The sequence below is a fragment of the Syngnathus typhle genome, linkage group LG19 (genome assembly GCF_033458585.1).
Source record: "Syngnathus typhle isolate RoL2023-S1 ecotype Sweden linkage group LG19, RoL_Styp_1.0, whole genome shotgun sequence".
NCBI lineage: Eukaryota > Metazoa > Chordata > Actinopteri > Syngnathiformes > Syngnathidae > Syngnathus > Syngnathus typhle.
In genome coordinates, this window is record NC_083756.1 from 2,792,728 (window position 1) to 2,818,404 (window position 25,677).

The 25,677-nt window shown below is 45.8% G+C and overlaps 3 protein-coding genes across 4 annotated transcripts in view; 2 read left to right on the plus strand and 1 right to left on the minus strand.

The window, feature by feature from the left end:
- The window catches only part of kcnb2b (potassium voltage-gated channel subfamily B member 2b), a 29,251-nt gene extending 24,256 nt beyond the window's left edge, over positions 1 to 4,995 (minus strand). The window contains exons 1-2 of the mRNA XM_061265603.1: positions 4,634 to 4,995; positions 3,500 to 4,185 (exon numbers count right to left, since the gene is read on the minus strand). Of these exons, the coding sequence (XP_061121587.1) occupies positions 3,500 to 4,084 (585 nt within the window). The 5' untranslated portion in view covers positions 4,085 to 4,185; positions 4,634 to 4,995. The remainder of the gene's footprint in view (positions 1 to 3,499; positions 4,186 to 4,633) is intronic.
- A 7,709-nt stretch (positions 4,996 to 12,704) lies between these two features.
- Positions 12,705 to 23,184, plus strand: trpa1b (transient receptor potential cation channel, subfamily A, member 1b). Of its 2 annotated transcripts, none has more exons than XM_061265600.1 (29): positions 12,705 to 12,861; positions 13,517 to 13,647; positions 13,789 to 13,888; positions 14,000 to 14,162; positions 14,231 to 14,406; positions 14,544 to 14,651; positions 14,740 to 14,848; positions 15,241 to 15,386; positions 15,661 to 15,797; positions 16,142 to 16,190; positions 16,777 to 16,876; positions 16,939 to 17,039; positions 17,603 to 17,778; positions 19,015 to 19,179; positions 19,258 to 19,372; positions 19,435 to 19,601; positions 19,664 to 19,754; positions 19,816 to 19,875; positions 19,946 to 20,038; positions 20,101 to 20,171; positions 20,236 to 20,392; positions 20,595 to 20,684; positions 20,805 to 20,974; positions 21,039 to 21,168; positions 21,288 to 21,470; positions 21,547 to 21,615; positions 22,051 to 22,152; positions 22,218 to 22,336; positions 22,608 to 23,184. In XM_061265600.1, the coding sequence occupies exons 3-29, from the start codon at positions 13,796 to 13,798 to the stop codon at positions 22,816 to 22,818; spliced, it is 3,351 nt and encodes a 1,116-aa protein (XP_061121584.1). In that variant the 5' UTR covers positions 12,705 to 12,861; positions 13,517 to 13,647; positions 13,789 to 13,795; the 3' UTR covers positions 22,819 to 23,184. The 2 variants fall into 2 exon arrangements, with proteins under 2 accessions (XP_061121584.1, XP_061121585.1); XM_061265601.1 differs by having other exon boundaries at positions 12,746 to 12,908.
- Positions 23,185 to 24,063: 879 nt separating this feature from the next.
- On the plus strand, positions 24,064 to 25,176 carry LOC133143587 (musculin). The gene is made up of 2 exons (XM_061265618.1): positions 24,064 to 24,437; positions 25,027 to 25,176. Exons 1-2 carry the CDS (start codon positions 24,153 to 24,155, stop codon positions 25,108 to 25,110), a joined length of 369 nt encoding a protein of 122 aa, XP_061121602.1. The 5' UTR covers positions 24,064 to 24,152; the 3' UTR covers positions 25,111 to 25,176.
- The last annotated feature ends 501 nt before the right edge of the window (positions 25,177 to 25,677 follow it).

Below are 25,677 nucleotides of genomic sequence, written 5' to 3' on the forward strand. Positions count from 1 at the left end.
GCAAAGGTGACCGGGCTGAAGGACGCTTAAGGGGCGGGCCGAGTGAGACCGACAAATTTCACACCAGAGGAAGCTTGAAGGTTGGAGTCGATAGCGCCTCGTTTGTGGCTCCTGAACTGGAAACTGTTGTTAAAAGTCAAACATCGGTCATGAACAAAAAAATATTCTGCTTCTCAGAATATTTTAGAAGAATATCAGAGGAAGAATCGGATTATGACGTTATTTAGTTCAACTTGATCTCCTGATCTCACTCGGAAGTCTTCAAGGAAATATGGAAACGCAGAAATTAAAAGGAGGCATGAGCGAAAGCGCTTCCCTCGGATTTGCATGCGAGGTCGGCGGTGTGGCGGGGTGGCGACGTACCAGCTGCTCTGCCTTCTCACGTAGCCCGGGCAGAGACCGATAAGTGTCGATAAGTCATCGCTGTGCGGGTGGCGGTCGCCGTGGCAACCGCGCAAACACAAATGAAGGCTAACGACGGGACGGGAACGCTTTTCGGTTGCGCTACTTTGAATGACAATTGTGTTTTTGATATGTCATGAGGTGAGGGGGCAGGGCTTGAAAGCGGATCTCCTCATATCACTTCAGAAAGTTGACAAAAATCGGATTATGTTCATATTTTTAGGGGCTCAGCAAATGTAAACAGTGTATTGTAAAAAATGGAAAAGAGGCACTCGATTGGAACTTCCAGAGCTCGAGGGCCCAAAAACTTGCACATTTCATTGATAAGCGCAGCAAACGGAGCCACTTGAGGCCACACTTTGATGAAAACCGAAAGTGATCGATAGGGCACCGAATGTAACGACACCGCTTTGAATTGCGATTAGTCGGGCAGGAAAGCCGGCGTCCTCCCCATCGAGAGGGAAGAGGCGACGAGAGGAAGCGCCGGCAAGCCGGAGAGCTTTAAGAGGACGTGAAGGCTCGGCGGCAATGTTGCTGAAAAGCTTTTCCGACCGCGAGAGCGAGCGAGAGAGCGAGAGAGATGTCAGTGTGGCAATAACTTCCTGTATTGGAAAAGCTGAGCTAAGCATTTTTGCTTGCAAATAAAAAGCTACGCGTGTGTGCACAAGGACGCGGGGTGTGTTTCAAAGTCTGCCAGCTCGTGATCGTTGGCGCATGTAATGGACACCTTGCCTTTGCCGGGATGATCACTTTGCCTGCCACCGCTAGCTTTATTTTTTTGCGACGCCAATTTGCTGACGTCAACTTTTGTCCGTTTCCTCAAACTCCCTCGATGCCCTTTCAGTCTTGGTCGCTTCCCATTCGCCCTAATTGATAAATCACGGCACACGTGCCAGGCATCGCCGCCGTCGTCGGTGGGGGCCTTGAGCTGTAACTCTTCCACGTGTGAGCTCTTGGCGGTAATCAAGCAAATGAAAGGGAAGGCTTCAATTTAGCAAAGCAAAGCAAAGCAAAAAAAAAAAAAGTAACACCCTAGGTTTTACGGCCATCCTTATGTTCCATCTCCATTCCAACCAGAGATCTTTTTTCTTCTTTAGATTTTAAGAAAAGTTCTGCAGTTCAGTCGGAATGTCAGGCACGGGGACGAGTAACACCAAAACCTGAGTTACCTAGCATCTAGGAGGTTCCGCCTCATCTGATTATGATTGCTGGATAAGAGGATTTAGGTGCTGGTACCCAAATGCAAGGGACGCTGATTAGAGAGTGGCTGGAGGGCTCATGCAACTGCGGGGAGGCTGAAAGTGTTGGTGGGAAAGGGGGGTGGGGGCGGGGGAGGGGCTAAAGGCCAACATACAAGCATAACTCTCACAAGGTCGAGATGAAGCAATGATTTGATGAATTGGATTCCAGCAAGCGGTGGGCAGGCACGCTTATCACAATAAAGTCACATGCAGGCGGTCAACAAACAATCGACAATTTCCCGCCTTAAAATGTCAGCCGCTATTGATCGAACCTTCCGTAAAACGAGCGTGATCCCAGCAGGCGGAGCTGCCGAGTTAAAAAGTTGCCGCATTGGACCGTTTCTCACCCTGTGATGATTTCATTTATTATTCATGCAAAATGATTTGCGAAAAAAACCCAAGTCAGCATCTTGGGGGGCACGACTCCCGCCCGCCAATGCATTTCTGACATTTCTCACCGCGTATTATTTTCCCCTCAACGATTCAATTCTCAAAACGTTCACAGGGGGAGACGACGGCGCTTACATCACAAACAAGCGTCTCCACTTTTGTTTCCGAGGTTCCGCCCCTTGGCCTCTAAAAGGCTTCCCTGACCTCACGGCGCAGCCATCCTGAGTCTATTTTCAAATCAACTCTCCGCGGCGCGATCACACGCCCAAGCCATTTAAGTCACGTTCTCGCCCCCCCCTCGGGAAAATGTCAATACAATCACAATAAAGGCGGGATTTCCCTATGAAAGGCATATATCGGGAGAAAGACAGATATAAATTTCGCTGGCAATTCTGAATCAAAAGGGAGTTGGCTCAGAATTAGATTCCGGCGTCCGTTCGTTTAAGCACCATTTGTCTTGATGCAATTGTGAAGCTCTGAGCTCATCCTTGCCAATCGCAAATCACTTTGTGCAGGAATAATACACCCAGTCAATATTACCCGCCCACTACTTAACTGGACCAAATAACTACCTCCAAGCTGAACATCTATGAAAAACCCGATCATCACAACCCGGCAAAACCCGAAGTGATTGAACCCCTATAAAACCTCCGACTTCATTCCCTCCTTTTTATGATCCACTTGACATGCAATCTAATCCGGGTCTGCCACAGACCTGCCCTGATGAGATCAGGATACTTGAAACCCGACGTATACGACCAGTGATTGGATTTCATCGAGGCTGACTGACCTAATTGAGAAGAGGGGAGTCACAATGCGCCGGAGGATGACGACCAGTTGAAGGACATGTCGTCGTTTTTTATTACCGCTGGGGTGGCCTTGACATTTGATCCGCGTAAGATTGGGAGGACTGATTTAAAAATCGGAGCCTAACATGAACCGCTAAATCATAGCAAGGCAGGATTGTAACTACAGCCCGGTCCTGCGCTACCATAACAAACAAGAAATGTCGCCTGCCAGGAAAAGACTGAGTAACTCACACTGGGTCGTAGATTTGAGTTATTGTATGTACAAACGGTTGTCAAGAGTCAAACAAATCAAGAAGACATATCCCAGCGTCTGCTGACTGGGAAAAATGGTGTGCTTCTCTTAACTGGGATCAGTGCTAGCTAAAAACTAACAAGGAATGAATACCTTAATGAGTTTGTATGAACTTTGTGGACTAACCAGATGTCAGCAATCTATGTGAACGTGAATCTCCATGAACGACTCTCCGCAGAATGTTCTATTGAATCATGCAGGAAGATTCCACAATTAAGGTCAGGTTTACATGCTGCTGTTTTGGTTAGCCACAGGGCATCAATTGTGTTCACCAAGCCAGTTAAGGTGAGTCGCTCCGCAGTAACGAGCTTTGGAATCGGCTTTGATTCAAATACGATTCATGACTTCCCTTTTCGATTTGTTACCTTGGCAGCTACAGAGGAGCCGGGCTTCTCCAGAAGATCCCACAGCTTCTTCCTCTTCTCTGAACAGCAGGTGTTATCAAACTCGCTGTCCCCTTCGCGTTCCCTCAAGGTCTCCGCTTCCCTGCGCAACTCCTCGTTCATCTGCTCCTTCTTCTGGTGGTAGCGGACCTGGCAGCAGGACTCCAGGTAGATCTCGTCAATCCCCCAGAAGTCCAGCTCCTGGCCGAAGGAAAGGGCGCACATCTCCTCCATCATGTGCAGCTTGCCCGTGCGATAGAAATTGAGGATGGAGGTGAACGCCCCCGGGTGGCGGTCGAAGAAGTACTCGTTCTCGTTCAGGCTGTAGTCGTCACACACCTCCATCAGGGACTCGTGCGTGTTACAGTCCCGCAGCTTGCCGAGGCGGGTCCTCGGCAGCCGGTCCAGAGTCCGCCACAGGACCTCGTGGTTGAGCCCACCAACGTTCAGGCGGACCCGGCGGGAGCGCGCTTTGGTGCGGATGATGTCGATGGGTTCCGGCGGCACCGAGGGAAGGGGTAGCACGTTGGCGGGCTTGATCCCGGAAGGTTCCAGCTTCTCCGCCATGGTGACGGACACGACCCAAAAGACTTGCGACGATGTAGAAAGTCCACCAAGAAGAGCTTAGAAATGGCCACTGGGTGCTTTTAAGGCAAGTCTCTCCATGGCTGAGGAAATCGAGCAAAGAGTTCGAATGATGAAACATCCAATAATATTGCAAATCATTTTGCTTTAAAAGTCGATATTTCTCATGGAGGGCAAGTTAAAAGCTACAGCCGAAAAAAACGACTATGTAAATTGTCATTAATGTTACACAGCTGAGAAAATGTGTCTGACTAACTCTCCAAAGGAGTTTTTTTTTTTTCGATGGCTTGCATATGTGCCTCCTCGTGCAAGGCTACCACTCATAATATCCCGATTATAAACTCAATGCGAGACAAGTGATGCGAAGAGGGAATTAAATGATGTTACTTCTGCTTGACTTGCAGAACAAATATCTCTTTCCATCAGACCGTGAGTGCATAGCAATACAGTTTGAGCAATTCCTGAGTAATATTCAAAGTGGTTTCCCCTCCAAACACTATAGCTCATTTGAAACAAAGTATTTGGTTTTACCTTGCCAATATAATTCACATTTGTCCATGCAAAGTGCTTCCATTGAGATGGGATCCCCCCCTTTCCCGCTCCAGTCCTCAGTCAAGCGTCCGCGGCCGAGAGCGATCCACAGGCACCGCGCGGAGACCGCGCGCCCCGCATGCCGTTGAATCAAGCGTGTTGGTGTGTGCGCATTCAAAACATCTTAACGCTCCATCATTGGCAAAGTGGGAAAAATAAGAGTCCCGCCTCCATCCGTGCGCTCGCTTGTTGCGTGAAAATGCAGGCAGAGAGGGGGGGGGGGGGGGGAGAGTGCGCGGAATGAAGCGTCCAGCTGTAGTGGAGTGTGCAGGCAGGCAGGCACCAGCTGAGAGGCTGCAGCAGCTCCCTGGCGAGAGGTGAACTGACTGGCCGGCACCAGGCGGATCGCGCTTACAGGCGGTCCTGAGGGTGGGGTGCTGTGGGGGGGATTGCACGCGGTTGCGTAAACGCTGATTTGTGTGGGAAGTGAGCGCCGCGGGAGTCAGCACGGACGCACAAGCTGTTGATGCCGTACAAAAGACTTTTAACATGAAAAACTTGATGAGTCAGCAGATTTTAGGACTTTAGAAAAGGGACATTTGGACGGACAAATAACCGCAGTGTATACCAACAGACATTTGCTTGATTTGATATGATTCATTGGAAAGAAAAAGGGGAGGTGTGCAGTTTGGTTTAGTTTATGAATTTAATAGGAGTTATATCTCTATTAACTATTAAAAAAATAAATTACATAAGTCAATAAGGTTAATGCTCTGTAAATAAATCACAAAAAAATAATCTTCTAAATAGCTTATTGGAAGTCTTAAAGACAAATTTCACACTTGGATGACCACACAGGATCTCCAGTTACTAAACTGAAGTGGCAAAAATAATATGCGGCAAGCCGTCACGCACATCGAGACGCGTAAAATAATCCCGCGCAGAACGGTTTGACCCCTATTCTTGAACACGAGTCGGCCAAAACACACGTGCACGCCATGTCATGAAAACTTGCCTTAACCTCTGCTTATCGACGCGTAACGATCCACCCCACTCGCCGCTCTTAAACGAATGAATGGAGACATTAAATTATGCATCTCTTATCATCTCCTGGATCATTAGCTACACTGACGTATTGAACTCTCCCTCTCTTTCACTCACGTGACTATTGTTCAATAGAGCAACGCTATTTCCCCATAGAGCTCCCGAGTGTGTGTGTGTGTGAGTGTATGTGAGCGACTCAATATTTCCCCTTAGCTAAGCGCTTTTCAGAAATTTGATTATGCACTGCATACGTGTAATTGATTTCCCTGTCATGTCCCTTCCTCCCAGGGACGAGTGATCAATAGCGCGCCATTGATTAAAGGACGTCTTTGGAGCGCAAATTGTGGGCCTTAAGTAAGTGTGAGCGCTTCAAGGTTAAAGGTGCACTGCGGGTGTCACGCGTGGGCCCGTCCACACTCCTCCACATGCCCGTGATAGCAAATGGCATGTAAGCCCGATGAATTATTTGTAGCGTGCGGTGGCTTGGACTCTGTCGCTTGGCCGGGCACATTTGAATATGAACATGTGCTTCTGGAAGGTTCCCGAGTTCAGTTGACTTACTGTACAAGGAAACATTTGACCAGGGCACATCGCATCAGGCTAGCGGCAAGTCGTCGAGCCTGCGAGAAGATTGGAAAGAAGTTAGCGGGTCATGTTTGGCAGAGGAGAACAGTGACAAATTACTTCATCATTAAACTGAACCAGTTGACTATTTTGGTTTTATGAATTAACACCAGTCCCGCCAAACAACATGAAATTCTGTAGATGTGTCCACAGGAAAGTACCTTAAGAACCCATGCTTGAAATTGACCTGGACGGCGGCCATTTTGTTTTGACACAGGGCCAAATATAATGAAAAAGGGGGACTGGAAAGATTGAAAAATGAGCCCTGGACACCAGTTCGAAAAATAAATTTGTCATTTTTGTTCCAGTAGAAACGAACACAATAGCAAACAAAAAAATACTTTTGTCTCCCACTCTCCCGCCTGCTTGCCACTGCATCATAAGAATCATACACTTTAAAAAAAAGAAAAAGAAAAAAAGTGTCATTTGTTATATTGAAATTTGGGGCAGGTCCAGTCCTCCCTCACAGCGAGACCACCAACCGCGAGCACAACGAGCGAGCGCCTGCAGTGTCCGCTTTTCAGCAATAACGAGGAAATTCACGGATTGCACCAGCCGATTCCTTTTTCTCTTTTCCTTCCTTCTCCCGCGGCTATTAATAGCTGCCGGCCATGTCAAGGTCCATACAAAGCATCCACCCGCCCACAGTGGGCAGCAGAGGCCTTCAATTTAATGGCCCGCCATAGCCCAGAGTCATAAATCGGTGTCACCTTTTCATTCATCCAGCAACAAACACCTGTTCACCTCTGACACTCGCCGCAGCAGTCAAAAATACACACGACAACACAAACTGTACACAGGCTTTGTCTGAACTCTTGCTAACCACAAAATCCCACGAGAGCCTTTTTTGATGTCATCTACGTGCTAATCGCTCGCCAGCGCCATCAATCAAAGTAAGCTAGCCGCGTCCTTACCGCGCGGGCTGTAGTTTAGCGTTGGCGCCTCGGCTGAAACACACACGATTGATCATGGCTCAGCAGAGCCGCTTGTGTTTACATAATACATCTAGGACTGTGAGTCCTAATTGGGAACAAAAAAAGGTTCTATTTATTTGGATTCCCATTGCGGCTGCCTGCTGTGTAATACAAGTAGAAAAGAATGAGACACAACGCTAATGCTAGCAAACACTAAGAGGATTGAGAAACTTTGGGGCAGAAATTTAATTCAAGAATGTACATGAGTTGTTATTTTCTGCCTTAGACTACAGAAAGATAAGAAAGATAAGTGTTGTTGGCCATCTTTTTTCCACTTCATTGTGGCAAAACACATGAATGCTATGTGTCGCTACCCCGATAGCGATCGCTAGCATACTTTGCCTTCGTCAAGGTGTTATTGTACCCTATTGGACTTGCTCATACATATATCTGAAATTGGGAAAGGGCCAGACATTTATGGGCCGTAAGTACCCGTTGGCCCTAGCCTTGGCTAGCTGACGACTTCACCAAGTCATCTAATAATAATGTGTTCAATCCAGATCAGCCTCTGGGCGGTGATGTCATAATCGCTTTACTTGCCGTTCCTTCAAGGTTAGACGATGTATCGCTCTTTAAATTCTACGCTGGCCGCTCCTGTGTCAATTAAGTCATTCTCATTGCCGCTCGGCATCACGTCCGGGACTCCCACAGAATTTTAAGCAGTGTCAATATAAAAAGCGAGTTTGATGTGAACTTGACAAAAAAGGGACGCATTGCATCCGAGCTCCTTCGTTGGTATGCTAAGCTTAAACCACATCGGGATTCGTTTGTGACTGAGATCGGTCGGTCACCTTTGTGCAATGCTCTCTCGCATATTTGGTTGAAACCTGTTTGCTACTCTTCATCTTCCTCCACCCGTGGGCAGTTGTCTCATTCAAAATGCTCATCCTATGAAGTCATCTTTTGCTGAATACTCCCTTCCTTAAAAATAGATCCCATAGTACGCACACAGCCTCGCCGTGAATTTGTTTGGGTATACGCCAGTTGCTCCGGGTTCCGCCAGGCTGACATTCTGGATGTGAGCTTCTCTTCCTGGAAAGGGATTTTTGCGGCATTGCTTGCAATATATGGTCTTTGCGCTAGTAGACTTCACTCGAGCCGGCCGGCGGGAGATGAGCTTTTTAACGACGTCTGTAAATTTGCAGACAAGACAAGCCCGGGGGTTTTGCTCTTCTATCTGAGCCTTCTTACACCTCGAAAAGTTTTGATGATCATCTTCTGAACAATAACCAGGAGACGGCCCACAGCTTCAATTCTATTTGTCTCCCGAGCAAGTGGTAGCACGTCTCTGCCGAGGTAAAGCAGGAAAGGTATTTTTGGAGCCGTGACCCGACCGGCCCGCATGATGTAAGCCTGCTGGAAGGTTAACGTGGCTGTGATGATCCAAGGACCGCCATCTGTTGACAGCCATAAGTCATTTTGATAAGTCTCAACATCATTTCCCTTTTGAACCTGCGTCGTATGGAAGCGCCAAGGAGGGGTGCCAGGAACACCTTGGCTTGGGCAGGCGGGGCAGGGTTGACTTTGGCCTTACGTCACCTGCGGAGAGTTGTTGGCGCTCTTTCAGGACCTTCATTAATCGCCGCCCTTGTTCTCAGAGTTGATATTAGCTTTATTACAAAGTGACATTGTCCCAACTGGCTTATTGTTGATTTCTCCTTTCATTAAAAAAAAAACATAAAGTGATTTTAGAATAAACAACTCCAAGAGGGCGCGAAAAACAAATTCCGCAAGCAATGACAGCCGGGCGGTAACGTTATCCCCCGAAGGCCACGTAGCGTAACAGACACCAAAGGGAAAAAGGTTAGCTGACGCCGCGCTCAAACCTGATCGCTTTGATGACCCCGTTGGGCCTCGAGGTAATTAAGTCAGTACAGTTTAATTACGGTGAGTAGGACTTCAATGAATCATTCATCGACAAGCGCAGACAACGCGGCAGCGGCCGACATACTGTAGCTACGCTCGCTTGGATGCACTATTTGGTATTTAGTTTTATGGTCGGAACACCAATCAAGAGAACTGATCTGGATTTATTTGTTTATTTCTATGCAATTGATTTTATTTTGGGTATTTTAGTATTTTCTTTATCATTTTTTCATTTATTATTACTATTCCTCCCAACGCGGAAGAACAAATTGCTTTTTTTGTTGTTGCCGTTTTCCGCTCTACAGATCTCCTCTCGAGGAAACGTCTCCGCCGAAACGAGCGCACATTTACATGCAACTACACACGCGAATACATCTCGGGAGCGACCAATCTGCATTGATTTTCCGACTTCTGTTTTTTAATTTTTTTCCTCCTGGCGTGTGCATGCGCGTGATCGGGCGTTCCGTGTGTTGTAATGAGCGCCGAGTTGCAGGAAGGGCAGCTTTACAGGGGAATCTCTTGACCTCGTGCATGTGGGAAGCGAGGGGGAGGACGTTCAAGAGTGCAGAAAATTTTGCGCAGGAGTACCAGCATTAGAGCTTCTATCGCTTGTTAACACATTTCTATTCACGTAAAGCGCTAAATTAAAATCATAAATCCACAAAAAGCCAACATAACAGATTCTAACTCTGGACCAGTTGACTGCGAGGCAGATTTGATAACCGCTACGCCACCGTGTTGGCCTACTTTTATCCAAAGCCTGATATGTGGAGAAATACTGTACTGTACACAAAACTAACCCAACAATAAATCTTTGGCATTGGGAATCATTGCACTTTTTTTTTTTTTTTTTAATTCACATGATTTATCGTTTGCTGAGCGCTGACACGCACACACGCACAGACGGACGTGGGTCATTTATTTGCGGAGCATCAAAAACATTTACGAGTCTGTTTCAAGAAGAAGCAGCGGCAATAAATCCAAACCGTGCTATTTCAGGTGAGAGCCTCTTCATCTCCACGTTTCTCCGCGCCGTCTCTTTGGCGAGATTTACCGCCACCCTTTCTAATTCGCTTTTGCTGTGTTGGGGGGGGCAGTGATGTTATTTAATAACATATTTGCTAGGTGAGCGCCAATCGAAGTGGCGAGGCCTACTGGCTGCTCGGACGTCCACAAGGTGGCGTCATTCTCATTTGCCTGCAAAGCCTCAATCTCGCGGCAAGCAGCAGTTTATGATGCCGATACCTCCTCCAAGGCAACATTTGTGATAAAATGGGAGAAATCGCTCACGTGTGTGGTGAGAAATCTGTCGGAAGGAGCGATTATCTCAGTGAGAGCGGCTGTCGCTGAGTCGCCAGTCGACCTTCAAAATAATGGCGCCGTTGGAGCAGAGACACTTTATTACCCGTTTGCACGCTTGCAGCTCCTCGCTAGCCAAATGAGGGCCGGGGGAAAAGGTCAGAGGGACTTGTCGGTCTTTGTGGGATTGGAATGCGGTGGGCTGTTAAAAAGTGTCATCATGATTCGATGATGTCACTGTCGTGTTTTTAATTACTGCAAGGAATCACCATTTTTTATTTATATCGCTATGACATGCTAATTAGCTTCGCTGGCTAATCCCCGCATATGGTAGAAGAGGGTTTACGATGACACGAGCAGTTTTTGTTGAGTGGCATTTAATGTTTTACCTAGCGTAGGAAAAACAAACCCGTAGGTCTCGTCCCCCGAGGAAAGCGCCTAAGAGCAAATCTCATTCATAAGTGATGGAACGCCAACGCACGCGTTCTCACGTCCCCGCACACACACGCATCCCTTGGGCTGTGATTGACAGGCATGTGCACCTTGCATATTGCTGCACTCAACCTCTTTTATGTAAACTCATGAAAAAAAATCTACTTTGTAAACTTTAAGTCTTCTAATAAAAGTTTTAAGAAAATTATTTGTCTCTTTCTACGTTAATTAGCTATTTTGCTACTTTAAAGTTGGACTGTACCACTTTCATTCCTGGGTAGATTGGATGAGTGAATTCAACTGTTCTTAAAATTGTTTAGTCTTACATATGTTTGTCAGTCAGCTTGTCACTTCTTGGTTCTTTCCAGGAGAACGCCATAAAGCAGCGGGCTGCACCATTTTGAATTCTAGGGGAACAGAGACAAGAAATTTAGATAAATGTTGAATATTTTCACTATTCAAACTTGAGTCTCTACGATTTCATTTGTAATGTGTTCCTAATACATCAAACCGGTGAGCCTTTGTATCCGTTGTACGTTTAGTAGGCCATAAAATCAATATTTGCCAGGATATTGTTCTTCAGGCCTCACATTCGGCCAATCGCAAAGTAAACTCTTTGTGTGTGTGTGTGTGTGTGTGTGATAGCTACATTTGTTCTGACGATTCGTCCCATTTGGTTAGGTAAAGTCTACGTAGATTTGAGTATTGTCTCATTGCTGTGCACCTGTCTACCATCTGGTCCCACACAAAAGCAAACTTCTGTCATTTTGTAATGTGTTTTTCTCATAGGAAAAATATCAGCCTGCAGTATTATGTTGTACAAAAACTAAACGGTCATAATATTATTATGTATTAAGAATTTGAATATATTTAGTAGTATAATGTGTAAAATATACATAGATGGTCTTATTTTCCACAAACCATGGCTAGCTTTTCACTTCCATCAATCACTTCCATACATGCAATTTTTACATGTAGGCTCACTATTTGGCATGATTTTCATGTGTGCTTGCTCTTTGTCAAACTTTTCTCATGGATTTATTTCACTTGTATTTTGACTCGATAACAAACAGCATAGGGCAGTGCTTCTCAATTATTTTCTGTTACGCCCCCCCCCTAGCAAGAAGAAAACTATTCGCGCCCCCCCTCCCCACCGTGACTATCCTAACTTGTCTTGTAAGTCGTAAAATGTTGCACTGTCGCAAACGTGACAGAAGTAACAATGAGAGCGCCACTGCCCCCTGCTGTAGTAAACGCGCAATTACACTTTATTCTAGTACTGCCAAAAAAAAAGCCTGTTCCCCAGGGTCACACGCGCCCCCCCAGGAATAGGGGGCGCGCCCCACTATTTGAGAAGCACTGGCATAGGGTAATAGTGTAGCTAGCTTAATGCTAATGCTAACTAGCATCTGGATTGTTTTACATCAACTGATTAAAAAAAATGGTATTCGGAGTCATTCTTTATCCTCTGCCGAGAACGACTAATATCAACGCCGTACTGATGAGCTGAGGAATTGAGACATTTCAATAAATAGTATCTTGTATTTGTAGGAATTGTGTGTTTGTGGGGGGGGGGGGGTCTTAAAGGTTACATTCAGTGAAGGGAAGCCAATTGCTTCCTTCTGCAAGTTTTGATGGATAGTATACACTGCTGTGTGCAACCGGGTGGTCAGCTTTGTAGAAATGTCACAGAGAGCCTCCGCAAGCTTTTTAAATAGAACAATAAAGCTCGGCTTGGTAAACAGTCAATAATGGCGAGTCTGTAAAATAAAATCCACTCCCCCCCTCCCCTCTCCAGGCCTTCCCTGTTACCAGCATTTGAGCATATCACGTTTTGCCGCCGCAATATAGCGCTTGCCGGCACCATTTCCTCTCATTAGCCAAGTGGGCATGGCCGCGCTTTGGCTCGGAGCAGCATAATGAACGGGGACGGCATCTTGTCAGCATCCGAAGAAACAAGAAGGAAGATGAGGAGGCTGCATTTATGAGGTAAACATCTAGATTCTAGAAAGATCCTCGACTTCAAAACACCTCAAGTAAGAATCAATGTCCTTTTATAGAATCACAGAAAGGTTTTATTTACTGTCGAAATTGTTTCGAACTGAGGATGATGAGAAGAGCTTGGCAAAGAGCTTGAGAGTTTGCTAAATAGTGAGCCTGCTTTCAAAATACTTTACAAATTAGGAAACTAATTTTCAACCTTAATACGTAGGTTTGCCAAATAGTGACCCCCCCCCTTTTATTTGGTTTATTAATTGGCTACGAACTAATTTGATTAACTGGTTCTTTTCCCAATTCTGTTAAGTTACTATCGATCAGTAGATGAGAAGACAGCTAAATAGTGAGCCCACTCTTAGAATGAAGTTGGAACATGCAGCCGGCGAGCCATCGTCCAACTTCATTTGGCCGAAATGAATCTTCATTTTTCTCTTTGGGCACAGGTCTCTGATGGAAGATGATAAAATGATTAAAAGTTATTCAACTATTAATGGAGGAACAGACAGGAAACATTTTAGCAGATGTTTTATTGTATCTTGTTACACACACTCCGCCGCCAAACAAAGTGTGGTCACGCACACCAGAAATTGAAATAAAAAAATATAAATAAAAAAAATACAAAAACTCAGGATTTCTTTGTGTCAAGGGCCCTTTGCAATTTCGCCTCACACCCGGGATCAACCAAGGACATAGCCCCCTCCGACTTCGAGGAACATAATTGCTTTTCTCCACATTGACCTCGCGACGAAAACCGGATCTGAGCGTCCTTCCAGGGGGGTAAGGACGATGTCACATGGGCCAATTTCCCCCTCAAGGCTCGGCTTAAGACCTTATCTGCCCACCTGCCGGGCCAAATGGAGATATGGCTGTGATTTACATCCTGATTTGTTTTTTCTGTGTGTGTGGTGATGCGCAAAGGTGAGTGATGAACTTTGGCAGGGAGGTGGCCAGGCAGACGAGTTGTTATACGTACGTGATAGATGAGGATCCAGCCCTGGCGCATGTAAATATATTCGAGGTGAGGCGTTTATTTTTTTAAGGGAATAAAATTGTGCTTAACATTGTGGTCAAATGAGGTGGTGGCAAATCATCAATAGTAAAACGTTTAACTCTCTTGTCTGTATTCAAGTTGGCCGAGAAGGGTGACCGGGCCCTGCTGCAGAGCCTGGTGAGAAAAAATCCAGAGGTCCTAAGTGAGAAAGATGAAAAGGGCGCCGGCCCCATTCATCACGCTGCCGCAGGAGGTCACATCGCCATCATCCAGTTCATCAGCGGCGTCCTGGGCCCGGAAGGTAAGGCTGCCGTCGATCACATGATCCCCGAAATGTTCATTCATCGACGCCCTCGTCCTGCCTCCAAGTTCTGAATAGCTGCGATGAGTGCGGTGATGTGCCCCTCCACTGGGCCGTGGATAAGAACCAGGCGGAGAGCTGCCGGGTTCTGATGGACTTGCGGGCCAACCCAAATGTCCTCAACGCGGCACTGCTGTCGCCCTTGCACTTGGCCGTCAGTCTGGAACACAACGGGCTGGTGGAGGTGAGTCCCGCACGATGGAAAAGTTGGCGGTGCGAGACAATCCAGGACGACATCGTGACGATCGACACCTTGAACGGGTTGCCCGTCAATCACGCGGCAATCACACTGAAATGAAGCCGAGCATTTGTCCTTGGCAGCTGCTGCTCTCCTACGGCACGGTGGACTACAACCAGCCGGGGGACCTTGGCAACACTCCCGTCATGATGGCCTGCTCGCTCAATAACTGCCAAGCTCTCAACTTGTTGGTAAGCAGCACAAAATTCAAGGCAGGGGTGGAGGATACAGAATATATTGAAGGTGGGGTCACTAATTGTTTTCTTTGTGTTTGGAAAGCTAAAGCACGGAGCGCGCCTGTGCCAGCAGAACAAACTGGGACACTTTGCGGTGCACGCGGCAGCCTTCGCTGGTGCAAAAAAGGTCTTGGAACACGTTCTGAAGGCCGGTAAGACACTCCTATAACTTTCCTGTAAACTAAGTAAATTTGAAAGAAAAAAAACAAACCTGCAGTTACTGTTTGCAAAACTAAAATTGTGCAAATATTGTTATAGTTTAGAGTAAATATTTTTTGTAATAGTAAGATTTTGTGGAGTAAATTTTCGTCTTGAAAGGAAAAAAGGAAGTTTGTCTTCGGGGTCATTTTATTTTGGTTGGATGTCATTTTTAGGAGGGATGCAAAATTTGGGTGAGGACAAAAGTTTGGTTGACAGCATGAATTCACAAGAGTGGACCAAAAACATTTTGGTGGGGCATAAAAAGCATCCGATTGAAGTCAAATGTTTTTTCTTGTCAATGTAGCTTAATTGTATTACATGCGATTGAATTATCGTCCAACAGGGGAGGAGCTGGGCTACTTGGGTGCAAACCAAATTAACTATCTGGACAAATCCAATAGCTCGCCTCTGCATCTGGCCGTGCGGGGCGGCAATGTGGAGACTATTCGATTCTGTATCAAAATGGGAGCCAAGATTGATCAGAAGCAGGTACTGCACTAGTTCGACAGAGCCTCCCGAGTGTCATGTAAATTGAAAGAAGGAAAAAAGAAATCCACTTTGCCTCTGCCATGCTTATCTCATTGAAGGCTTGTGTTACACTTCTCGGTGTTCAGCTTTGCTAAGTGCACTAATCGTGTTTGTGTGTGTGTGTGTGTTTGCGCTGCTCTATAAACTCAGTCCGCCAACGATTGAAGACAAAACTGATGCTCGTTACATGCGTCGGTTTAATTGGCGCCTGTTTGTTTGTTTGTTTGGCGTGCAGCATGACAAGTCGACCCCGCTGCACCTGGCGTGCACACAAGGCGCCACTGAGGTGGTCAAAATGATGCTGTGCGCTCACGGCCAAGTGGAGGACATCATTAACCTGGCCGATGGAGCTTGTCAGATGCCGCTGCACAAGTGGGCTCTCTTCACACTTGCACGGGTCATGGCGGTAGCTTGACTACGAGCGCCGCGATTTCCGAGCTGTGTCAGAGCTCCACAAAAAACGCCATTTCAATTCAATTCAATGCCGCAATTGAAAGACACAGACAAACAACAGACGCTCGTATGGACAGACCAAAGGTGGTGTGGGTGGATGGATAAATAGATGAAATCATGTAGCCGCCAATAATAGCAAGACTGATTTATGAAGCCTTGCACCTGCTTGTAAAACGACACTCCACACACAAACTGCCACTTAAAGTCACGTACTGTGTAACATGTTGAGCCTGACTAACAAAACCTGTTTGTCTTCCTCTCAGGGCGACCATATTCGACCACGTTGACTTAGCCGGCTACCTCATATCCTTGGTAAACAACTACATGGATTTTATACACATCATTGTTTCTAATAATGTGGATTCCTCACCATAAGGTGCATTGAACAAACATCCATGAGCACTATATTAGCTCGTAAAAGCTGCTTGCAATTACTTGTCACCATCTGCTGTTGGCGGGAAAAAAAAAAAAAAAAGTTCATGTTGACCTCTTGTCAAGTGATTATTGAAGCAAACGCCACGGTGGGAAACAAACATGTGCGCAGAGTTTATCTTCATTAAAAACTAAGCGTCAGGGATTTTTTTTATGGCCACGATTGCTGTTGCATTTTATGCATGTCATGGAACAGAGCAGTCACGAAATTGTGTCTGATTTGCAACAATATTTTAAGCCACACACCACCTCAAATGTTAAAATAATTCCTGCGTTATTTTGAATAAATAAATAAACAAATAAATAAATACATTTATAAATTATATATATATATATTATATATATTCTTTTAATATATTTTGTTGATACAATTTTTATCGTGTGCAACAGCGCACCCCCCAAAATTGCACAAATAAAAATGACTTTGGGACAAGAAGCTAATGAGGAACACTTTGGTGTTCCACAGGGTGCGGATGTCAACGCCGTTGACTGCAAAGGCAACTCACCCTTGCTACTAGCGACCAGTAATGGCGCGTGGAGAACCGTGGCGCTGCTCCTGTCCAAAGGTGCTACAGCATACGCGCCAATCGTAATTTGTTTCTGACCATTTTTTTCCTTCATTTTTCAGGGGCCAATGTCAACCTAACAGACAGATTTGGCTGCAACTTTCTTCATCTGGCCATCTTGCAACCCAAAGGGCTGAAGAATGTACCGGAAGATGTGCTGCAGGTACATGTCGGCCCCTGTGAATCCGGCTAGCTCCGCGATTAGAAAAAATGAAAATCCTGCAGTCTGATAGAATTTTCCATTTTGGGGGTGTGGCTCAATTCCTAATTAGTGTTCTTCCTGTTTATCATGGTCCACCATTGTTTACGTAATCTGCCTTTAATTTGAGATAGGATTCATGTTACCGTTTTTTTCCGTGTATAATGCGCAAAATCTAACTAATTTATTGTCCTAAAATCTGCATCATACACACTCAAAATCATACCAAAGACTATAAAAATGGGACCCATTGCCTCCCTGCGTGTGTGCCGATCATTGGGACTTAAAAAAAAAAATAAATAAAATAAATAAATAAAAAATCATAAAAATTGGGTGCGTATTATACATGGGTCCAGACTTTTTTTCCAGCATCAACATGCCATTTTTAGGGTGCGTATTATACATGGGGGTGCATTATACACGGAAAAAAACAGCAATTAGCCGCATGAGCGCTTTAGCGCACATGACGCATCCCAGCTGCCTTATAGAATCGTATTCCGATAATGCTTCATCTTCTGCTCTTCCAGCGCAGCAGCATGAAAGCGTTGCTGAGCTGCGAGGACAACGAGGGCTGCACGCCGCTGCACTACGCCTGCCGGCTGGGCATCCACGACTCGGTGCGCAACATGTTGGGCCTCTCGGGCCAGGTGGGCCTGGCGTGCAAGTCCAAGGACAAGAAGTCTGCCCTGCACTTTGCTGCTCAGTGAGTCGCTTTGATAGAGGGGCTGGAATAATGCGCAGCTTTTTGCTACAGCATTATGCGCCACAGTCTACTCTTGGCTGCAGCGTCTTGTTTTTGTTCTGCTCTTGGTTTCCTTTTGAGGCTAAGGGCAGTGATAAGCGATTAGAAGGATCGCTTTTAGCTCTGGACGTTTAATTTACTCCGCAATCTCCACTTTGCTGCATCGGCCCTTTGCAGAAGTAAAAAGAGTTAAAGTTAAAGTTAAGTTAAAGTCCCAATGATCGTCACACACACATCTGGGTGTGGTGGAATTTGTCCTCTGCATTTAACCCATCCCCATGTGATTTTAATCCATCCCCTGGGGGAGAGGGGAGCAGTGAGCAGCAGCGATGCCGCGCTCGGGAATCAGTTGGTGATCTAACCCCCCAATTCCAACCCTTAATGCTGAGTGACAAGCAGGGAGGCAATGGGTCCCATTTTTATAGTCTTTGGTATGACCCGGCCGGGGTTTGGCCCCACAACCTTCCAGTCTCAGGGCGGACACTCTACCACTAGGCCACTGAGCTGGAAACATTTATCATCATCCATTATTGTCACAGCTCATTCTTAACGATGTGCACTGGTAAAAAGTCGTTTTACTTATTTTTACTCTGCTTGAAATAAGAAAATGGGAAAGAAAATGACTGCAGGAGCATAACGGCTAAAATATGACTCTTGGGAGACCTGAGACTGAAGCCAACTGTTCCATCTCCCTAATTGGATGAACGTGATATGGGGACACAAGAACAGTAAGCATGCTGCGCTGTTACCTCAACATCTAGAATATACTTTTTTCCATGCAAAAAGATTTTTTACAATTAATTGGGTGTGACATCTCCATTATGTACTGCCCCAAATGCCTGGAATAGAATTCAATTAGTTAGGCATATTTGATTTTTTTTTTAAGTAGGTGTGAAATGAGTGGTCATGTACTCATTCCCCAAGTGCTGTGGGGCAAATGAAAGGCAATGATGTCATAAAGGCTTGATGTCCTCAGGCGGGGCCCATTTTGCCACTGAAAATTACATCACAGTTGCTCTTCAGGTAACGACCAATCACGGTTCATCAGTTTTCTGGGTTTAGTTATGTGACAGCCTATCAGGGGTCAGCTAGACCAAAAAAAGCTTGCAAGCATCTTGAGGTCATCTAAGGACCCTAACATGACTTGTGTGACTATAGCGCCCCCTAGGTGTCGCTATCATTTTGGTTCCCCTGTAGGTACGGCCGTATCAACACATGTCACCGGCTGCTGGAGACCATCACGGACTCGCGCTTGCTCAACGAAGGCGACGAGCGGGGCCTGACGCCGCTTCATTTGGCGTCCAGAGGGGGGCACACGCAGGTGGTGGGGCTCTTGTTGCGCAAAGGGGCCCTATTTCACAGGTCAACACACCCGTCGGGCTGATTTACATTTTTGTCGTGAGCACTCTGTGAGTCTTAGGATGTAATGTTTGTCTGTAGTGACTACAAGGGCTGGACGTGTCTCCACCACGCCGCCTCGGAGGGATACACGCAAACTATGGACATCATATTATCCGCCAATGTGAAACTGCTAGATAAAACGGATGAAGACGGGGTATGAATGATTTTTCTTCACCCCCGAGGTTGACTAGATTAAAACGACGATCTGGCATTCAGAACACTGCCCTCCACATCGCGGCGAGGATGGGCCACGTGGCGGCAGTCATGGTCATGGTGAACCGGGGGGCGGAGTTTGCGTTGAACAAGAACGACACCTCGTTCCTACACGAAGCGTTGCAGCACGGGAAGCAGGACGTGGTCAATGCCGTCATTGACAGTGAGAGGTAGCTACATTGTTTGGATAACTTAAAAATGGCGGCTTGTTATATTACGTTTGTCCCTGCAGACGTGTGGAAGCGTTGATAAAGTTTAAAATCGGGGGATCCCAGCGTTGTGCCATCATGGACATGATTGAATACCTTCCAGAGACTTATAAGGTTTGTTTTGAAGTGACTCACATGTACGTTACAAAATGTAATATCGTTTTCTATTCGCTAGCACCTGTTGGATTGCAGCGTGAGGGAGTCGGAGGACGATCACAACAGTCCGGAGTTTCACGTAATTCACCTGCGATGTTAATCCAACCCCGATCCGAAGTCACAATGAATCTCATGTCTACCTTCCACAGATTGAATACGATTTCAGGTGGTTGCAAGCGCCACTGGAAATGCAAAAGACAGGGGACAAGTCCAACCGGCCACAACCGCTAGCCGCGCTCAACGTAAATTAAGATTACAGAATAGTCGCAGGGACCTGGACTTCAGCAGTATTTATTCCTCACAGGCAATGGTGAAGTACAACCAGTTGGGTCTGCTCAACCACCCTGTCAGCAAAAAGTACCTTTCCATGAAGTGGTGAGTGTGCCGTCATGCTACGATGTTTTGTTTCTGACGAGTAACCGTCGCATGGATTCCGCAGGGTGGCGTACGGGAGCAAGGCGCATATTCTCAACATGTTCATGTACCTGCTGGGCCTGCTGCCGCTGACGCACCTCATTGTGACCTTGAGGCCCAGCGTGAACATCACCGAGACAGGAGAGCGCAAGATCACCACGGTGCCTGTCTCTTTCACAGAGGTATAACTGCCTGAGCGTCAACTATAATTTGACGCAGTGAAACGAAGAAGCCAGCTTTAGCGCAGAATATTGTTTTATAGCCGTGTTATCGTCCTGATTTGGTTAATTTTGACGATCACTAGGTTTGAACTGCATTATGGTACAGTTTGGCAAGTTCATACGTATACGGATATTTCATTTTGTTTGTCTTTGCGTTGAGCAGAAAAGTCTGTTCCTGTCCTTCTGCATGGTGATGGTCCTCGTCATGAATATCTACTCCATACTGAAGGAAGTCCTTCAGATGATACAGCAGGTAAAAAAGGACAACTCTTAACATTGCCCTAGTTGGTTACTTCAAACTTGTCCGACTGCGTATCCTGCAAGATGGTCAGACTATGACACGAGAATCCTTACGTAACTCATTGGCTCTCAGCGTTGGGACTACCTAAAAGACTACTCCAACCAAGCCGACTGGTTCTCGGCCATCAACTCGCTTCTGTTCGTCATCCCGCTCATGCTCAACACGTCCGGTTCGTGGTACTGGCAAGCGGGCGCCCTGGCCGTCTCCAGCTCTTGGTTCGCATTCCTTCTGTATCTCCAGAGGTAGGCGAATCTTACGATCAAAATGCCCGCCTGGCACTTGACTGCGGCCGGTCGCTCCCCGTAGGTTCGAGCACATCGGCATCTTTGTGGTGATGTTTGGCGAGATCTGCAGGACGCTCTTTCGCACCGTGCTGCTGTTCTTCTATCTCCTGTTGGCGTTCGCCTTGGCCTTCTATGTGCTACTGCTTGACCAGGTACAATGAATGCTCACACTTGACGCCTCATCTAGTCCTTCTACCTTTTTCATCAATAGCCGTGTGTGTCGGCAGGTAATCACAGTAATCCCACCATATGTTGTTTTGACCTCCTACAGAAAGAGTTTGACAACCTGCCGCTATCCATGATGCAAACGTTTGTCATGATGGTCGGTGAACTGAATTACCAGAACAACGTCCTGAGCGCATATCTCAACAACGAACTTCCATTCAGCGGCTTGACATACTTCATTTTTGTCTTCTTTGTTCTCATGATGCCCATTGTCCTCATCAATTTACTAGTAAGCTGGTCGGCGCCCGGATTCGTTAATGTAAGAGGGGAAACTCGGAAATAACGCGTCCCTTTCCGTCTTGTAGATTGGTTTAGCCGTTGGAGACATTGCGGAAGTGCAAAGAAATGCTGCCATGAAAAGAATAGCTATGCAGGTTGGTTTGTAAACACATATCATTCTAGCAACAGACACCAGTTGAATACAGCTAGCTCCAAACAAGATTTTTTGCATTTTAAAATTGCTGTTGTGCTACTCATCCTACAAAAACCGGATCCTCAAAAATGAGGTACCAATCAATAGGGCGATAACCAGGCTATCCAACGGCGTGAGTCATATTGGCAAGAAGCATTGTTACCACTAAGATATACCCTACCAAAAACACATCATGCTAACATCAACGTCCATAGAAGATGTATCCCATTTTCATATGCCACTGATCAACTCATCTTGTGACTATATGTTCCTCAAAATTATGAAAGCATTTAATTGGGTCACAAACAGGCTCTCTGTCGGCAGAAGAAGTACTATTAGAACACGTAAATAATCTAGTTTACATGTAACTGAAAACAAGCATTTTATGGGGAACCAGATTGATCTCCACACTGCCTTGGAAGACAAGCTGCCCTACTGGTTCATCAAACGAGCAGACAAACGGTCCGTCATCATCTACCCCAACCGCAAGTGCTCCAAGGTAAACACACGCTCATAAATATGAATATGCCGCATTATTGTGATTTATCCCTCCGATTTACACAGCACTTCATCATGCAGTTACTTGGAGGCAGCGCGCCGGCCAACGACGAGTGGAAGCGGACTCAGGTGGCGTCGCAAAAATGCTCCGTGCTGGAGACCGAGGTCAAAAAACAAAAGAGCAGGTAACGAAAATCCACATTACTCTGTGTTCTAATCGCGTGAGCCTTTTTCTGTTTGGCATTCGACTATGAATGCAGATAAAAGCCAAAGTGGTCAGTTTTTGTTGCATTAGTGGCTCTTAGTGGAAAATGTGGTCATGACATCACTTGAGTAGTCTCCATTGCATTTTGCTGAAAATGCATTATTAATAACATTTTGGTAGTATGACACCTGTGGAAAAAAAAAAGGCGCTGCGATTTTAAAATAACAAAGTTAAAGAAATCGTCTCTCCAGGCTGAAGGAGATGTCTGGCATGCTGGAGAAGCAGCACAACCTCCTCAAGCTCATCATCCAGAAGATGGAGATTACTTCTGAGGCGGACGAGTATGACGGCCCCGTCAACGTTCCAGGCGCCACATGGAAGCAGGCGTGTCTGCCCAAACGCCCCACCAGCATGTCCCGCTGGGTTCCGCTTATTAAGGCCATAGAGTCCAAGCCCAAATGAGAGGGTCATTTGTGAACACTAAAGTTGACACACACCCTTTCTGCTAAACACACACCCTCACCAAAAATATACAAATATATTAGTTATTCATCATAGAGGATCAAGAATATATGCCTGCGAGTATTGTTATATTGTCTTGCTCTTGTGTTCCAATATCCATCGCTTTTCAAATCGTGACTAATTAAGCTAACCATTAGCATGTCAATGGCGTTCTGCATTGTTTGTTAGCATTGAGAAAAGCAGGTTTTCCAAGCATGAAATTTTCTTTGTGTTCAAAACTCAACTGGGAGTGTCATTAAATAGCTTGACGTCTGTGTGTGCACTGTAGTTTGTAATGATTATAAAACAATAAAAAGATTTCCAAAATTTGGTCGCGCTTGAGCGTCTTGCTTTTGGCTTGGATTTGATGCACGGAGTCCACCCTAACCCAACCTCGACTTTCTCTAGTCTTCTAAAACAATTCCTCAAACAGCACCGAGTAGAGCAAAGAATGCATGAATGATGTTAGCCCTTGTCATGCCAACGTGCCAGATGTCATGGGAACGGCAAACAGCTGCTCCGTGTGGAAACACGATCCCTCTGTGAAACCGCCCGCAAGATGAGACGCTTTTGATAAGGTCTTCAAGAAATTACTATCACTCAGAACTTTTTTTTTGGGGGGGGGGGCTGACATCACTAAAAATTATGAGTGCACCCGACAATAGTGTAATTTATAGAAAACTGAATTCCGAAAATAAACAGAATGCAAAGAATCGGAACATCTGATCATCAGGTTTGAGTGCTACAATTCAATTTATTGTGCTGCTCCTTCTGCTGTGCTCACCTTGGTCATTAGATGGCAGTGTAACACAGACATAAGCCAGGCAAAGACAAGCCAGCATGCGTCTCTCCACTATTTACGTTTGAATATCTGTTGCTACCAAAACCATGATTGTTGCTAACTATTAGCATGTCTATGAAGTTTTACATTATTTGTTAGCATTAAGCCAAGTAGACTTGGCATAGACAGCTATGTTACTGTTTGAAATACACTTACAGAATATTTACAGGTGATTGAAATTCCAACAACTGTGAGTTAAACAAGCTCTCTAAAGGATTACCAAAATAGTTGTTGATTGATTTGCTAATCGATTAGCACAGATGTGTACGGTTACTTTACTTGGCAGAGTCTCCTTAAGTGGAGGCTGAGAATTGCTGTTGAGTGGTGGGAGGAGAAAGTGTTGCCCAGATGTCAGCTTTCTTAAATGACAGCCGTCGCCCAGCCACAGGCTTGTTTTTGCTTTCTCACCCCTCTGGACAACGCAAGAGCATATCCCGAAGGGTTGCAGTAGGCCATGTCAGCTGGCTGGGCCGAAGAGGAGAGAGGAGTGGAGCACTGTGGGAAAGAGTCGCACAGGGACGTGGCCAACGCCCGCGAAAGGGCTAGGATGAGGGTGCTGAGCAAAGCCTTCTTCAGGCTGAAGACCACCCTGCCCTGGGTGCCTCCCGATACCAAGCTGTCTAAGCTGGACACACTGCGGCTTGCCTCCAGCTACATCTCGCATCTCAGGCGACTGCTCCAAGACCACCCGCTGCATGACAGCCCGCTGGATGACGAATTTGTCAAGTCCTCCAGTCTGGTATGGTAACTTCAAAATTATTATTTTCACGGCAAACTTAGAAACCAAATTATTCAACTCCACTCTTTTGGTGTTGTTTCTAATAACACATTGTATCTTATTATAATTGTATTTGTTGTGTTACTGAACGATTCTGAAAAATATTCAAATCCCGATCGCCATATTTCAGATTACAAAAATAATGCAAACTAATTTGTGGCATGCAAACATATGGACTGCACAAGTGTTAACTTATCTAGACAGTGACACTATATACCCAAATACATAAAATACACATGGATATAAACACACAGCAGCTCACTCGGTTAGAAGGAGTGGAGCCCTTTACAAGCCCTAGGCTTCGTCTCCCTCCTTGCACAGTTATTGATATAATAATATGTGCTAAACCATAAACAAACAAACAAAGCTTCCTATCGAACTAAACAACATACAATGAATATTATTGCTGTACTGAGAAGCTAAGAGAGGAGCTGAGTATAAGAGAGCCAGCTTTATACTGCCCCTAGGTGGCCAAGGCGTGCACAACAGAAAAAGTAGTACAATTAATTGAGAAGTTTTACAAAAATATTTGTATGATTTGTCCCACCAGACCTGGCCATTTGGGACAACGGGACACTCTGAGGACGAGCACTCTCATTCCAAGAGCACAATGAGACTTTGTGGCGCAGCCTGAACACAGTACAGCCTGGCCAGAGCATTTCATGGTGGCATCACAGACAAAAGACCGGTGTAAAAGCCAAACGGGGGGGGGGGGGGGGGGGTGCAAATCGCTAGAGTGAGGTGACAAATACATCTTCCTGTTCTATGGTTAGCAGTACACTATCAGCAGAACGTCCTTTCTATGCTCATAGACTGTCAGTCTCACGAGACTGTTATTTTAAATAAAACGTTTTTTTGCTCCCTGGGTTTCACGGTTATGACAAAAGCCACGTCCTATTCTATGGTTATCATCACCAATATATCCTTTGCAGGATTTTTGGGTTGAACCCTAGGGAGATTTTGTGAGATTTGAGGCAAGTTTGGTGGCACCAACAAACAAAGGGAAAGGTTTTCATCGGGTGGGTGTTAAACTCGCAGCTGTTGGTCAGATTCCCACAAGTGAGAGCCAAGCGAAGCGACTCTCGAGAGACTTTTAATGAGCTTCCTTCTCATAACGGCACAAACATGAAGATCCGGCGAACAAATAAGCTCAGATGTACACTTAAGTGGTGCCATCCATCAGCATAACAAGGCGATGATA

What these genes read in the sequence shown, in the direction of transcription:
- LOC133143587 (XM_061265618.1), top strand. Translation starts at nt 24,153, where the DNA reads ATGTCAGCTGGCTGGGCCGAAGAGGAGAGAGGAGTGGAGCACTGTGGG. An exon ending in TTGTCAAGTCCTCCAGTCTG is followed by an intron (nt 24,438 to 25,026) that starts GTATGGTAACTT and finishes TTGTCCCACCAG; the next exon opens with ACCTGGCCATTTGGGACAAC.
- trpa1b (XM_061265600.1), top strand. Translation starts at nt 13,796, where the DNA reads ATGAACTTTGGCAGGGAGGTGGCCAGGCAGACGAGTTGTTATACGTAC. An exon ending in TGTCAGATGCCGCTGCACAA is followed by an intron (nt 15,798 to 16,141) that starts GTGGGCTCTCTT and finishes TCTTCCTCTCAG; the next exon opens with GGCGACCATATTCGACCACG. An exon ending in GGCGCTGCTCCTGTCCAAAG is followed by an intron (nt 16,877 to 16,938) that starts GTGCTACAGCAT and finishes TTCATTTTTCAG; the next exon opens with GGGCCAATGTCAACCTAACA.